This window comes from Vombatus ursinus, unplaced genomic scaffold (genome assembly GCF_900497805.2).
Source record: "Vombatus ursinus unplaced genomic scaffold, bare-nosed wombat genome assembly UNPS02014781.1, whole genome shotgun sequence".
NCBI lineage: Eukaryota > Metazoa > Chordata > Mammalia > Diprotodontia > Vombatidae > Vombatus > Vombatus ursinus.
In genome coordinates, this window is record NW_020954559.1 from 36,927,270 (window position 1) to 36,942,949 (window position 15,680).

The following is a 15,680-nucleotide window of genomic DNA, read 5'->3' on the forward strand; positions in this document are numbered from 1 at the left end:
GTGAGAATTGTTGTATGATGAATGGAGTGAAGAAAGGAGAGAAGATAATGAAATCTAAGTAATTAAGGGGAAGGCCTGGGTGATGGGGGGAGTGAAGAAATAAACCTTCAGGCCAAGGTGCCTTGTAAATAGGACAGGTGCAGCGCTCAAAAGTGAAGGGACCTAAAAAAGGTGGGTCCTTGGCAAGCGGGAGAGAAGATGACTGTAAAGATCCCAGGAAGGTGAGAGTGAGGGGAGGAGAAGCTAGAACAGAGTGAAGGGAGGAGAAAGGGGTGTGGGAATGGAGGAAGGAGAGAGAGAGAGAGAGAGAGAGAGAGAGAGAGAGAGACTCGGCTCCACCTCCTTCCCTGCTCAAAGCAGCGTCCCAGCTGCTCTCAAACCAACTGCTCAATTCTATTCACAGTCGAGACGGAACAAAAAAGTGGCTATTTATTAGAATACTTGTTTGGTATTGTTCAGCGCCACACAAAAGGCATTTCATTATGTGAGGAGGGGAAAAAGCCCCCTTTTTTTTTCCCAGAGAGAAACAATAACTTGAAATTGTCTTTAAAGTCTTTTCTATCAATAATAACTTTCATTTTCTTGTCTCTCCCGTGCAGTATGTGAGTACGTGAATGGTGTGTGTGTATATGTGTGTATATGTGTGTGTGGTTGTGTGTGTGTGTGTATGTGAGAAAGAGAGGGAGAGAGAGAGGAGTGTGTGTGTGTATATATGTGTGCGTGTGTGTGTGTGTGTGTGTGTGTGTGTGTGTGTGCGCGCGCGTGTGTGTGTTACCGGGCACTCCAGTCTCTGGTAGCAGAGCCGCTCGGGAGCCTTGGCTGGGACAGGGTCTAGAATGGGTAGGACGCTCGGTCCTATGTATGCAGAGAGCCGTTCATTATATCTAGGGTCTCTAATAAAATCTCAGGAAGGTGTTTTAAGGTCAGATTGTATAGGGGAGAGGCTGTCCCTGAGCTGCTATTGGGAGGAGGATGGAACTGGAAGAGGAAATGTAAGTGTGTCTCTAACTTTTGAGGGGGTCTTCCGCCAGTACTATTTGGGGAGGGGGTGCGGCAAAGGCTGGCTGAGGGGGGAGGATGTTCAACAATGAGTTTCAGTAAAAAGTAGCGGGGGGGGGTGGTATTGTCCACGCTATTTTCAGTATAGTCTAGAAAGCAAGTGTGAGAAGCGGAAACCACAGCTGAATCGCGTGCTACCGGTGTGTACATTTGTCACTGCGTTTTACATATACATAGTTTTTACATGACTTTGGGTTGACAGTTTCCCAAAGAACGTATACATCTGTCTTTCTCTAAGTTCCTTACTATTAGTTTTGAGGGGGAGGAGAGAGGTACAGGGAGCAGGCAAAGGGTCAGTTTGCAGTTTGATAAGAGATATCTTTCTAGTATTCCCCAGGAATGCAAACCTGGAGGAAAAACTCTCACCTTTCCCACTGCCCTTCCTTCCACCCTTCTCTCTCTCTCTCTCTCTTCCCTCTCCCTTCCTCCCCCCTCCCTCCCACCGGGGTGCCTTAGAAGGGGCAACCGCTGGCTCCCCAGCGCTTCCTACGGACTATGCGGTCTCAGCGCTGGCCGCGCATGGCGCGCCTAGCTTGGCTGCAAAAAAACTAAACCAGTGCAATTACATTTTAAAAATTAACATGTTGAAGCGTGGTGCCATTTAGTGAGAGGTGTTTGGGGCAAAGAATCAATTTTACTTTGACTGACCGACGGTCTTCAACTATATTAATACTGCCAAAAAAAAAAATCAATAGGCAAAGAAGCCTTAGACATTGCAGCTAATGTCTTCTAAATTCCCATCCCCTGGCAGAGAGCATTAGAATGGATGGCTCGCATTTCTAATGCAGCCTGATAGGACAGATAAGGTACTTCTTTCCAGTGAATTCAGGAAAGCAAAGGTTGCAGTGTACTCGATATTTCTGGCTGGGTAGCGAAAGAGAGCGTGAGTAGTGGGGAGGTGACAGTCTTACAGTCCTGTAAATCCATTAACCTGTTTACTTCCTTCCTGAGAAATCGCATCCTCGTTAGGTTTCATTATGTAAAATGCTGAGGACCCTTGAATCCATAAATAAATGCGCCCAAAGAAAAGTTCCCATTATGGATTATAATCGGGCTGGCACTGGCTCTTTCTCCCAAGCTATAAAGGCACTGGGGCAGCTTTGGAAGAGACTCTTCCCTCCACCCCCCTCCCCATTTCCTGCCCCCGCCAAGAGGAAAGGTTACCAAGTTTAAAAGGTGAAATGGATTTTTTGTTGTTGTTTTTCTTTTGGTCTATCAACAGGCAGCGGGGGCAGAAATGTGTAGATATTGATTGGGGGGAAAGGATGGGATTTGGCTGACCGTCTTTTCAAGAAACAGGTGTTTAAACATGATAGCAGCCTCCAGTCAATTAACCCATTAAAAACCCGTTTTATGACATTGATTTCCAAGAGCTGCTCGGCGGGGGCTTCCGTTTGGAAGCGTTTTTGTGAAAGCGTATGCGGCTGGGGGAGGGCGGTGAAACTGACAGGATCCCAGAAAAGGCAAGATCCTTCAGTGGGTAAGAAATGTTGAAGGCCACCAAAATAAGTCCCTGCCCACAGGCTCCAGGAGCAGCTACTCTCCGCTCTTTGTGTAGCTTAGAGGATTTAGACTTAGGTATTGTTTTTCCTGTAGTTAATTCTGTGGAGTTTTATTTTTGTTTTGTTTTCCAGTCCCGGGGCTAGGCCCAGTCTCGGCCTCCAGAAGCTGGGACCTAGTCGTACAGTGCACTCTCCCCCATTTCCCTTTTTTTTTTTTTTTTTTTTTTTGCTCACCCCCTCCCGACCAGAGGACTCCCTTGGCCTGGAGACTCAGCAGCCTGACCCGCCCAGATGCAGCAGTGAAAGCGAAAGGTTGAGCTGAATATCAATACATCCCCCACCTAGTCTGAAGACCAGCTCCCAAGTCCCTTCTCCCCCTGTCTGACCGCTGGGAAGGTTGGGCTGGGGGATCACCCTCAAATCCCTAGATCTGGGGGTCCAGATTTATGTTAGACCCCCACAGTCCTTGCCCCAGTCTCTCCCACAGCGCTGGCTGGCTTCTCTCCTCCCCCAGCACTCCCGTGAAGTGGCCTCTCCCTGGTAGACCGATGCGCGTGAGAATTAACAATGAAATTGCTTCGAGTGCCCAGGACCTCACGGAGGACAGGGACGACGATAGTAGCCACTATATCTGCCAGATATGGCGCAATGCAGCCCTCGAGCTAGTTTCCAACAGGAGTTCAAATCTTGACTTCTTAGGTCTGGGGATTAGGTAAATCAAAAGACCCTGGTATGAGATGAGGGGGTTGGAGATGCAAGGCAGAAAGAATAGGGGTATATGGCAGGGGAGTGTGTGTGTGATGGGGTACTCTCCCCTTCTCCCTTGCCTAGAAAATTGTCTGTCAGGCTTTTGCACTTCAGGGCATCCCTCCATCTCTTTTCCCAAAAGTAGTAGGCACAGGCAAACGCCAAACGCACTGTTTGGATTGCATCCTCACCTGAGGGTAGACTAAAGCTTAGACTAAGCAAGGAAAAGAGGGAATGGGGTATGTAGGCTATATAACTCTTCCCTCAGAAAAGTTCAGGCCTTTGGACTCGAAGAGTTTAATTAAAATATTTGAAAACTGAAAGGCAAATCTGTGCGTTTCTTCTTTCAACAAGACTCAGCCCCCAAAGCAAACTCAAAATACCTTGAGTTTGAGGTTTCATCACATTCGCCCTTCCTTTTCGTTTTCTCTGGAGCACTCAATCTTGTCCTTGGCCTTCCCTCTATTAGGAGATCAACAACTGAAGTTCATTGGCTGGGGTTACAAACTTTGAGCGAATAATTGGTCAAAGGCTGAAAGGAAAGATATGAGGAAAAGGAAAAAAAACAAAACAAAACAAAGTAGGAGGGAAACCCCCGGAGTTCCAGAAACTTTAGAGCTAAGTAGAAGAGAATAATTAATCTTTATGGAAATCGCCTCTATGTGTCTCCTCTAATTTATAGTCCTCAGATCAAGAATTAGAACTTTTTTCAAAAGAATTTTCCCCCTTATTGTTGCTTGTTTGTTTTCAAAATAATTTCTCCCCAAAGCCCTAGAAATCTATCTTTGTTTAGCATCCCCGGAAAGGAGATAGCCGGGATTGTTGTTCTCCATTGTGTCAAGGAGTGTCTTCAGTTGGGAAGAATAGTGTCAAAGTAGCCTAGAAACATTTTATTTCTTCTTTAACATAACCCTAGTATCTTCACATAACTTAATCTAAACTTGATTTGCCCACTTCCAATAGAGGAGCCAAAATACGTCTTTGTGTGTCTAAGAAATGCCATTAACATAGAGCCAATAGACCATTTATTAGCTCGGAGTGTTGGGCAGCGGTGTGCGTTTGTGTGTTTTAAATCCCGAATCATTGCTAGACTATTTAGACGTCTCTTTTCTCCCTTGTTTGCTGTTTTCTGAAGTAAGCGATGGATGCGACTGAAAAGGCTTGAAATTGTGTCAGAGTGATGTTTTAATCTCATTGAAAAGTGTATTAAAGGACAAGATGTAATTTATGTGAGATGCTTCGATGAAAAGAGAGATTGGAGTGGATGATCCTTTCACTCTGTGTGAACCGCATGTCATGTTTATATTGAAGTCTGTGTAGCTAATCTAATTTGCAATAACAGGGATAGCCTGTAAGGAAAAAAAAAAGCCTTTATGATTTCACTTTATTTCTTTTCATATAGAAATTCCTTATGACTTGTCTCCTCTTGTGAGTGATGCCTTTGCCATTGGAGGCTAATGAGAGAGAATATGAGAAAGGGGACATGTTGTAGCCATAATGCCAGTTTCTTCTTTAGAACATACGACTCCAGTACCCTGGGTATTGTCTTCCTTGGACTTCACCGTGACTCGCCTTGCATTGGCTTGAAACACTGTTTTCGATTTCTTTATCAAGGTTCCAACAGTCCAGTGTTTAAAGCTTAGCCTTAGACAGTATGCTCAGGCAGTGTTACTATCCTCCTGCATTGCCTGTTTCTTAGCCTGTTTTTTTTTTTCCTTATAGAAGTTGTCTGCTGATGAATCACCTCAGAGATGCTCGCTTTAGGAGTCTGAAGTGCGTATTGGTCACCCGGTTTTCCTCTGTGTTGGGGTTAGGTTTACTGCAGATGTTGATTCTGAAGAGTTTGTGCAGCTCTCTCCACCCTCATAGCCACCTCCATTACCATCCCTCACACACAGAGAAAAGTTTGTTACCGGGCCAATCCTTGCTAAAATTTTATAACTAAAGCCACACAAACCTACTGTTCAGATTAGGTGCTTTGTGTGCTTATTATTATATCTAACACATGCATTCTTCATCAATAAAAAAAAACTACACGTGTTAGAAAATTACAACTTTTGTATAACGTAAAAAGGTGTATTCAAACTGTTAATTACAGGGATTTGTGTGAATGAAACTTTAGCAGTGACCCATTTAATTTTGTGGTAATTACTGACAAAATAAGACAAGGATGAATCACAATACAGTATATTTATCTTTCAGGAAGATATTGTGCTGGCATAGTTAAGCCAGCGTGTAAGGAAACATTTTTTAAAAGGGGGAAACATGAATATAAACGTGGATACAAAGATCAAATCCTGAAACTATTTGTATTAAAATTTGAAGGAGGTTCTCCTCAGATACCTCTTGAAAACCCCAACTGAATTGAAGAAAAGCTAGCACTTTCCGAAATTCAACAATTCTTGAACCTACTTCTCTGATAGTTCTTTTGGCTCTGCCTAGTACAAACTCAACTGAAGGACCAACTTGGATGTGACTTTAGTGTGTCCTGAAAAACAGAGGGACAGAAGGGTGGTGATGTCACCCAAATCCACAACTTATTCTGAATAAGCAGCACCTGAAAAGGGAGGGGGGAGGGGAGAGAGAGTTGTGAACAAAAGAATAGGATCGTCGAAGTGCGGGACCGACAGAGATTCCATCCTCTTACCCTTCACCAAATACCAGGGGTGATGAAAAATTCCCTGGAGTCCTTTTGGCAAAAATAACACTTCCCAGATAGTGAGTCTTAATACCAAGTTTTTACTCTTTTTCAGGACCCTTTACCGCTGGCTTTTTTTAGGCAATTAGAAGTAGTCTGTATAGACTGACGATACCTTTCGTTTATTTTAAAAGAGATTTTACCAGCCAGAGCCACACATCTGCCATTGCCAGGGCAATAATGTAGTCCAGGAGTAAAGGCTCTGCTCCACCTGGAGACTGCCCTGAAGCGCTAACCAACAGGAAGTAGGATCTCTAGACATCCTCCGCCCTCCAAGCAGTCGGCTGGGCTGAGATGGGATAGATTCCCTAGCACCTAAGGGCTGGGCAGTCTGCATACCTTTGGAATCAGCCTAATGATTAGACTAGCCACGAAATTCAATAATAATGAAGAGAAGACTGTGTTCGAGAGCTGTCATTTTTCGATGTCTTCCTTCTGGTCCGCAGTGGCCAGAGCTTTAGCTCTGTGAACACGCATTCCAACTAGCGTGTGCAGAAAAGCTAGCCGCCCCGGTGTTCTCCAATTCTGCGCGTCTGACTACTGAGCAGGAGGGCAAGATGCCACCTTGGAAGAGGGCAAATTTCGTTATTTTGAGAGTGTCCAAATCGAATTTCACTCTAAAGTTGGGCCCTGGCCTCTCTATTTCTTTCTATTGGTTGAAACAAGCTACTGTTTCAGAGGATTGGAGCTAGAGTATAACTTTATGAGAGAACAGTGTGGACAGAGTGAAAATGATGGTTTTAGAGAGAAAAAGTCTAAAGAGTATTTGAGTGAACAAGAAGTGTCCACTGAGGTGAAAGCACCCTGGCACCTGGTGGGTCACCCTCCCCACCACTTTTCCAGCTCTGCTGAAACAGAGAATGCAATTCTTGTCCAGGGTCCCGGTCTTTTCCTCTGCTTCCTATTCTTTCATTCATAAACCTGGTGGCTATAGACGCAGCTTGAATATTGACGTCTCTCCCCCAACTGCTCCGCCGTTAACCCAATTACAGAATTCATCAAGAACTGTGTTGAATTATCTCTTTCCATACAGTATCAGCATTAGCCTAATTAAAAGCTATAATGTCTGATATAATGATTAAATCGTTAGCTCTGCTGTAGGGAAGCAATATTTTGTTTTCCCTTCAATTAGAAGCTGATTGAGGTTTTCAGAGCAGGTCAGCTGTGAAATCTGAATTATATGTGTGAATACTGCTCACAGGGTGAGCCCCTACTCGAAAGCTCCAGAGATTCTCCAAATGCTTTCACCCAGAGAGCTAGGAGGCGACAACAAAACACACACACACACACACACACACACACGCACAGTCTCTCTTTCTCACTCTCTCACACACACAATTTGCTCCCTGATTGTGGATTTAGGGATCTCCACGCTAATCGTTGGAAAGAAGGCGTTGTTGCTTTTGGATGGGAGGGACTTTATTTTGCCTATCCTACTCCTCCCATCCTTTTTCTACTCTTTCCCTTCCTTTCCTCAGATGCTAGTGAAGCATCAGTCCAAATGTGACATATTTTTAGTCGAAGGCAGTGATCGCATACTTAACGCTGGAAACAATTAAAGATATCTCTTGCTCTGGTTGCTATAGCTAATGGCGCAGATGTTACTCTGAATTTGATAATACAGAGCGATTCTTTTTCGTTTTCCCCTATCCCCTTCCCTCTTCTCCTGTTCCTCTCCCCCTTTACGTGATTCGGATTCTGTCCATTGCCTTTTCGGAGCAGCGTTGGAGGTAGTAGGGGCTTGAGAAGGGTTTAGAGAGACACGACTGTATGTAACCTAGTCACTTCAAACAAGGAGAGAGAGACGAATTTCTTTCTAATGTTAACACGAATGTTCACACACATCGTTACTTGATTTGGAAGAGCTTTCCTAGATTAAAGTGTATGGAAACGAGAGAACCGGACAGAGAACAGCAGCAAGTGTCTGCTGACGTTCTGTGTGATATGTCATGGGGAAACCTTTCTTAGCTCTAGCAGGACAGAAGCGGCTGCCGGGGTACTCAGACTTTTCCAACGACCAGCAGACGGCGATCGCGGCCCGCGCTGGTACTTGGCGCCTGCAAGAGTTCAGGGCTCATTCCCAGGAGCAGCAGCTTGGGAGCCTGGCAATGTCCCCCTCCCTCTTTCTCTATTCCTCTTCCCCTCCTGCTAAAACCCCTCCCTGCAACCCCCCCCATCCCTTGCCACCAATTCTGCAGCCTTCGCTCCTTCCCCTCCTACTCCACTTTCTCTTCTCCCACATTCTACCTTTCTTGTTCCTCTTTGTAGAATCACATGACTTCTAAGTTTCTATCTAACTCTAAAATTACATTATTACTTTTTCCCTCTCCTTTCCCTTCTTCCTTTTTTTACCCCCTCCCCACTTCTTCCTCCTCTTTGAGTCCCAAATTCTCTCATTCACCCTCTTCTTCCTCCCATATTCCCCTCTCTGACTCCAGTCAAAGTGCAGTTTCCTTAATGCTTGTACCTGTAGAGTCCGTGATCGTCCCTTTGGGAGAGACACCAGTGATTCTCAGAACAAGGTCTCACCAGTAGCCTTCAGACGCCTTCCTGCTACCCTTTTCAAAAGACAGAACCATGCGACTGCTTTTGCTGCCATGAAACTCAGAGAACACGGTAGAGAGCAAAGGGTTTTGCCAGCATATTGAGGTGCAGAATAGGAAGGAGGTTTCTGGCAAGGTGGGGAGGGGCAAGGAGGAGTGCAATGTGGAAGAATTGGTGAATGAAGACTTTCTGACACATGCCCCATGAAGTAAGCTTCAGTAATAAGAAAAGTTACACCCTTGTTTTGCAGCTCTTGGAGTTCAACCTCTCATTGTCCCCCAAAATTTATAACCTGTGGCATCAGAAAATTTCACTCCTTTCCAATAATCCATGCTGTCAGAAAAATCAAAAGATAATATTCCTCTCAGCCACTCAACCACTGCAACCATAAACAGAAACGTGTATATAAGAAGTCATAGACACTTCAAGATGTAAGGTCTATCTACTGCTTGGAGCAAGCAGCTTACTCCAAGCATCAGAAAGCAGTTCCCAAGGCAGAAAGTTTAGACTAATGTTACAGCCCTGTATCTGGTGGCCTAATGCTGCTTTATAATCTTTTAAATACTCTTTTGCATTGTAACTGTATGAAGTTCATCAGTACCTTAGTCAATGTTTAGATTGCCTGATGATCTCCTTTTGGGATTGTTCCCAGGCACCAAAGAAAAGAAAAATCCAAGGCATTCTTCCTCCCTTATCAGATTTCTAACTTGATATGCTCTTTAGAATTTTGAGGTAATAGGGAAATTCTTTTGAGGACAATAAGTTACTCCAGACAAAGTTGTTGAGTTTCCAGGTGAGGAAACCAGAGTGTTGAACAATATATTAGACATTGAACTGTAAGTTTTACTCAGCTCTTTCTGAAAAAAAAAAAAAAAATCTGATGTTTCTTTGATAATACCATGTAGTATTCAGTCACAGGAAAAGTTCTTTCAGTCAATATAATCTTTGATAGACGAAATTACTTATCTGGTCCTGAGCTTTTCATTGGGTTAGGGAATATTTAAATATGGCTTCTGAGATTTTTTTTCCATTTTACTTGTGTGAGTGTGTGTGTGTGTGTGTGTGTGTTGAGCTGGAAGGGAGGAGGTCAAGATGTAAAAGGAACTAGGGGGTGAGCTTCCAGAGGAAATTACAGAGGGGAGTTAGTAGGAAGATTCTCTTAGTCCTCATGCCAGGATGGGAGGCACGGAGAGGTCTGGCACCAGGTGCCCTGCTGTTGCCTGATTGGCACAGACAATATCTGTCAATCAACTCTCACTTGGCAACAAGTTACACCTGCAGCTTGAGTTTAATACTTACCAATGCAGCCACCCATACTGTGTGCAACTGCTTGGGACCTAGTAACATCCAGCCACTAAACAGGGTCTATTTCGAAAGCCTTGAACGCTAAGTAATAGCATGATCTCATTCAAGGCTAACCCATTTACTCCTATTTAAATGCTTTGGGAAACAAAGGGTAATGTCGTATTTGGAAACAATTTTCTGGATTGTGGTAGGAAAAAAATCTAGACCAATTCAAAGTCAGCTATGCAAGATCCAAGAACTACAAAGCATTCCTGTGATGCACGCTGGAGTGCAGAGTGTTTATAAAATAAATTGCTCTATTGATATGGAAAATAATGCACCAAGCACAGTTCATACAAAGTATTTTCAGGGGGTCTCTGGCGACTTATTTTAAACTCTAATTTGAAAAGCAGGAGGAAAAAATCTTTCAATCGCTAAGTGGATAATATAGTTTATAATTTGTAAACCATTTCTTTTATTTTGGTCTTGCTGACTTTCCAAGATATGCTGAATCTCAGTGCACACCCATTTTCTCTTAAGTTATCAAAGGAGAAATGGGTATGTCATTCTAACACAATGTCCTTGGTGGTTGTTGTTGTTTTCTTAAGTTCATTCACAATGTAACTGATGTTTGTGGATAACGAATGAAACAAATCAAAAGATTTAACAAACTCTCCAGAATGATAAGGTAGTTGAAAACCAAGGTTTTAACCTGAATATTTAGTGAAAAATAAATATGAAATAACATTTCTTTTCTAATATAATTACATATTATTTGATGAGTTTATTATTAGATGCTGAATGCCTGAAATGAAAGTAGTTTAATCTGTACAGAGAACAATTCACTGTTGCCCTGCATACAGGAGCAACCCTGCAATAAAAAGAGAAAAAACCTGCAGCAATAATAATAGTAATTGAGAGGAAAGAATCATTATTCCTTACCTTAGACAACCATCAGGGTCAGGAAAATTAACAACCTTACAAAAAAGTAAAAAAGATGTCACGTGTTCACTGCCCAATATGCTGAAACAACTTCCTTCTGCCTATCATTACTCTTATTATTATTACATGTTTATTTCCATTAAAGAATGGCCATCACATTGTTGTTGTTAAGGTTACACAGGGTCAGCATTTTCCATATTTTTCAAGCTGCATAAAATAAATGTATACTTGTAACGTCAATAGAAGTAAGTAGATGAGGAATATTTGGGGACAACTGATCCCCCCATTTCCATGTTTATACAGAAACAGGAATTCCCACTTCTGTTTCAGAACTTAAAGTAGGAAACTCTTAAGTTCCAACAATATTTGCAGTTTAAAATGATCACTTAAAAATTGGGGTCCATACTTTGGAAGCCAGGACTATGTTTAAGTCAGAGATCAATTTCCCAGTAAGGCTGATTCACTGTTTTGAAAATTAACAGCAAATCAGTAATCGTATTGTCAAGTACTGCCATTCTTTGGCACACCATATTTGCCAGGGACAACTTTGGCCTTCAGGTAGTATGTTCTGTCTTCAAACTAACTTTCTGAAATTATTGTTTAAATGCTAAGAATCCAGCTGTACCTTGGTCATGTATAACCTTCCAAGTGCTATTTTTTTTTTAAGAAGAGAAAGGAGAGTGTCAATGGAAAGAAGAAGAGGAAGAAGAAGAAGAAAAGGGGGGGGGGAGAGAGAGAGAGAGTGTTTAATGTTGAAGCTCTCATCTCCAGAGACCAGTGCAGACAGGCTGCTTGAGTTGGAGAAAGGTTGACTTTTTTAACTTTTAAGGCCTTTCCTTTGAGTAAGAGATATTAGAGAAACAAGGAACTGCATCAGTCAATGGGGTTATCAAAAATGGTAGCAATCATATTAAGAATGGGTAACAAGGAAAAGTTAAGCTGGGAAAAAGGCTGAGTACTCAATGGCCCAAGGTTGGAGGTCCAGATTGACGACACACCATTAAGTATAGAAATTCATTTTCTCCTTTCTCTTTTGTGCTTTCTCCACTACACACACACACACACACACCACTCTCCTCTTTCCAAGACTGAGCTGCGAGGCACCCATGCCAGCCAATCTCAACTTTTTCGTGCTTTAGTCGGAGAAGGATTTCTGTGTTGCAATTTCGACCATTTAAACCTTGGTAGAGGCCGTATTATTACGATTCTATGTCTTTCTTCTTCTTCGCTTTAAAATCAAATCATTAATCATTCTGAGAGCGCCAGCGGGGAAGAGTTAGGATGGCTAACTCCTAGTTCCCTCGCTCAGGAAGCAATGTGGCTTGTGACCCCCCTTCGCAGGCCCCTCCCTCCTTCCCCTTCCTTCTTTCCCTCACTCCCTTCCTCCCTCCCAGAGTTTATATATCTCACCTCCCCACGTCACTCGACAGCGCGCCATGCAAATAATCCCCCAGCCGCAGCTCTCCCATTGGCCGCGGCAAACTCATTTAATGGAAGCTCTGTGCTCAGCGTATGGCTGCTGGGTCTCTGGCTCTGTGTGTGTCTCTTTCCCTGCTCCTCCTCTTCTGATTCCCCCAGCCGAGAGGAGGGAAACCAGAGAGAGAACAAATTACTGGGCAACTTCTCTCGGGCTCTAAGGTGTTTCCCCCCCTTCCTTCCTTTCCTCTCTTTCGTTCTTATTCCTCCTCTCTCTTTTATCTTTCCTCCTCCTCCTCCTCTCTGGTACAATTTTAATTGCATCTCCCCCCCACCCCACGTTTGGAGGCGGTGGCGGTATAAGTGCTCCCCCCCCCCTTGGCACCTGGGACCCGCAGATGCAAATCACACGCTCCTCTCCTCTCTCCCTCTAGAAGTTGTAGCCACCAAGTTTTAAAGTCTTTAAAGAATAAGCGAGGAGGAGGAAGGAGAGAAGGAAAGTGAGAGCGAGTGTGTGAGGGAGCCAAAGCGAGACAGAAGAACACCCCGTGCCGAGCAAGCGCCTGGGTACATCCGCCACTCACTCCTCCTCCCAAAGTGAAGCAGCAACTTTACAACTGATTTGCACCTGTTTGAACAGCTCCAGCTAGAGAGGCGACAGCAGCAGCGGCAGGAGCAGCAGCAGCAGCAGCAGGAGCAAAGACACACCATCCCTGAGCCAAGTGGTTTTTACACGAGGAAAAAGTTTTCACCTGTAATCCTGATAGCCACTGCGTGTGTGCTTGGTTTTTGTTTTGTTTCGTTTTTGTTGAGTTTTTCCCTTCTCTAAATTTTCTCATTATTAACCATAGGATCTTTGAAATTTTTTTTGACATCTCTCTCCATTTTTGATCGTCTCTCTGTCTTCCTGGTCCTCTATGCTTCACGCCTTTTTCGCCTGGTGCTGGTGAACACTAAAAGCCGCTTGAATGTACAGCATGATGATGGAAACGGACTTGCATTCCCCCGGTGGGGCCCAGGCCCCCACGAACCTAACGGGCCAGACCGGGGCTGGCGGAGGAGGCGGGGGCGGTGGCGGCGGCGGCGGCGGAGGAGGAGGCAGCAACAAAGCCAACCAGGACCGGGTCAAGCGGCCCATGAACGCTTTCATGGTGTGGTCCCGGGGCCAGAGACGCAAGATGGCCCAGGAAAACCCCAAAATGCACAACTCGGAGATCAGCAAGCGCCTGGGGGCCGAGTGGAAAGTCATGTCCGAGGCAGAGAAGCGCCCTTTCATCGACGAGGCGAAGCGTCTTCGGGCTCTGCACATGAAGGAACACCCGGATTATAAATACCGGCCCCGGCGAAAAACCAAGACCCTGCTCAAGAAGGACAAGTACTCCCTGGCCGGGGGCTTGCTGACTGCTGGTGCTGGAGGAGGAGGCCCGGCCGTCGGAGTAGGCATGGGAGTGGGAGTGAGCCCGGCCGGTGTGGGCCAGCGTCTGGAAAGTCCTGGAGGCACGGCGAGCGGGGGCTATGCGCACATGAACGGCTGGGCCAACGGAGCTTATCCGGGCTCCGTGGCGGCGGCGGCTGCCGCCGCAGCGATGATGCAGGAAGCGCAGCTCGCCTACAGCCAGCACCCGGGCGCCGGGGGAGCGCACCATCACCCACACGCGCACCCCCACCACCCGCACCACCCTCACAACCCGCAGCCTATGCACCGCTACGACATGGGCGCACTCCAGTACAGCCCCATCTCCAACTCGCAAGGCTACATGAGCGCCTCGCCCTCGGGCTACGGGGGCCTTTCATACGGCGCCGCGGCTGCCGCAGCCGCTGCCGCGGGCGGCCCACACCAGAACTCGGCCGTGGCGGCGGCGGCAGCTGCAGCGGCCGCGTCGTCAGGCGCCTTGGGCGCGCTGGGCTCCCTGGTCAAGTCGGAGCCGAGCGTCAGCCCTCCGGTCACCTCGCACTCGCGGGCTCCGTGCCCCGGGGACCTGCGCGAGATGATAAGCATGTACTTACCCGCCGGGGAAGGAGGGGACCCCGCGGCCGCATCGGCGGCAGCCGCAGCCGCGGCGGCGGCACAGAGCCGACTGCATTCGCTGCCCCAACATTACCAGAGCGCCAGCAGTGGAGTCAATGGCACTGTCCCCTTGACACACATCTAGTCTCAGAGACAGTGATCGAGCGAACAAGAAGCGGCCGAGGGCTAGAGTTAGAAAGCGAACGAGATAGACTGGCAAAGAAAAAACTTAAACTGCAACAAACACACAGCAAAACAACAAACTTGTACCTCTGCGATGGGACTGTCGCTCCCCACCCCCCCCAGCCCTTGTCTCCTCCCTCCTCTAACCTCCTAAAGCCCCTCTTACCTGCCCCTTCCCATCACCGCCGCCTCCACCTGAACTTCCTTTTTGTACAGAATGTTTTGATGTTCTTGTAAAAAAAAAAATCTCGATAATATTAATAATGAGGAAAAGAAGGTAACAGTTGCTCTATTTACCTTTTTAGAAGCTCCTGGGAACTAGTTGTTAAGACTAGTTTTGCGTTTTAGACTGAACTTCGGTGTTTTATTGAGACTTTTTGTACAGTATTTATCATTCACTGAGGAGGCATATAGCGTTTTATTTGCTAAAGAGAAAAAAAAAACAGACAAAGATATAGGCGATGCCAACTTTTATATAACCGCGGGAGCATTAACTCATCCTTGCATCGCTTCCGTATGGCGCTTTATTGCCTAAGATAGAGTGATGGGGAACAGTTCTCATTTGTTACAGTTGTAGTAAAGCAACTCCGAACCACACGTTAAAGTTTTGTTTTTTTGTTTTGTTTTTTTGTTTTTTGTAGCTGTTACCGCTTTTTTTTTTTCTGTTTATTTATATAAGGAGACATCTCCTCCCCCCCTCCCTTTTTTCCGGACTGCGACGTTATGTTCTGGGTTTTGTAAAACTTTCTGTATCTGGGATCTTCCCCCCTCCCTTTTTTTTTGTTTGTCTTGTATGATTTCTTGTAAATGCATTGTGATTTTTTTTTTAATTTAGGAGTTTCGGCAGGGGGGGAGATTCAGATTGTGTACATAGTTTACTAAGAAGCCTTTCTGCTAAAAGAGGGAGAGAGATAAAGAAAAACCTCAAAACCTCCCTTTCCCCTGGATTTTGAGTTAATAAAATTTTAAATGAAAAATGTTTTTTCTCCACTAAATTTGAAATGTACTAATTTTAATCATATGTATAAACACCCTGAAAAACAATTGGTAAATCTGGAGGGGGGAAGAGAGAGAAGTTAATCAGGGTGAGCCGAAAATAACAGAAACCGCCCCCTTTCGCTACAGGAGCCGGAGGGGAGATTTCTAATAGTAGATATCAAATGTAAGAGGAGAAAGTGAAAAATCAACGAGGCATAGGTTTTCGAAGGAGATTATTTTTGGTATCTATTAAGTGTTGTTAAGGAAGGCAAAATATTAAAAAAAAATATTTCCATAGTCTGGCCCATTCGTTTGCTTG

At 45.1% G+C, this 15,680-nt stretch overlaps 1 protein-coding gene across 2 annotated transcripts; it reads left to right on the plus strand.

Annotated features, from left to right (window-relative positions):
* Positions 1 to 13,160: 13,160 nt before the first annotated feature.
* LOC114046260 (transcription factor SOX-1) lies at positions 13,161 to 14,345 on the plus strand. Of its 2 annotated transcripts, XM_027866544.1 has the most exons (2): positions 13,248 to 13,989; positions 14,059 to 14,345. In XM_027866544.1, the coding sequence occupies exons 1-2, from the start codon at positions 13,329 to 13,331 to the stop codon at positions 14,343 to 14,345; spliced, it is 948 nt and encodes a 315-aa protein (XP_027722345.1). In that variant the 5' UTR covers positions 13,248 to 13,328. The 2 variants fall into 2 exon arrangements, with proteins under 2 accessions (XP_027722344.1, XP_027722345.1); XM_027866543.1 differs by having other exon boundaries at positions 13,161 to 14,345.
* Positions 14,346 to 15,680: the final 1,335 nt, after the last annotated feature.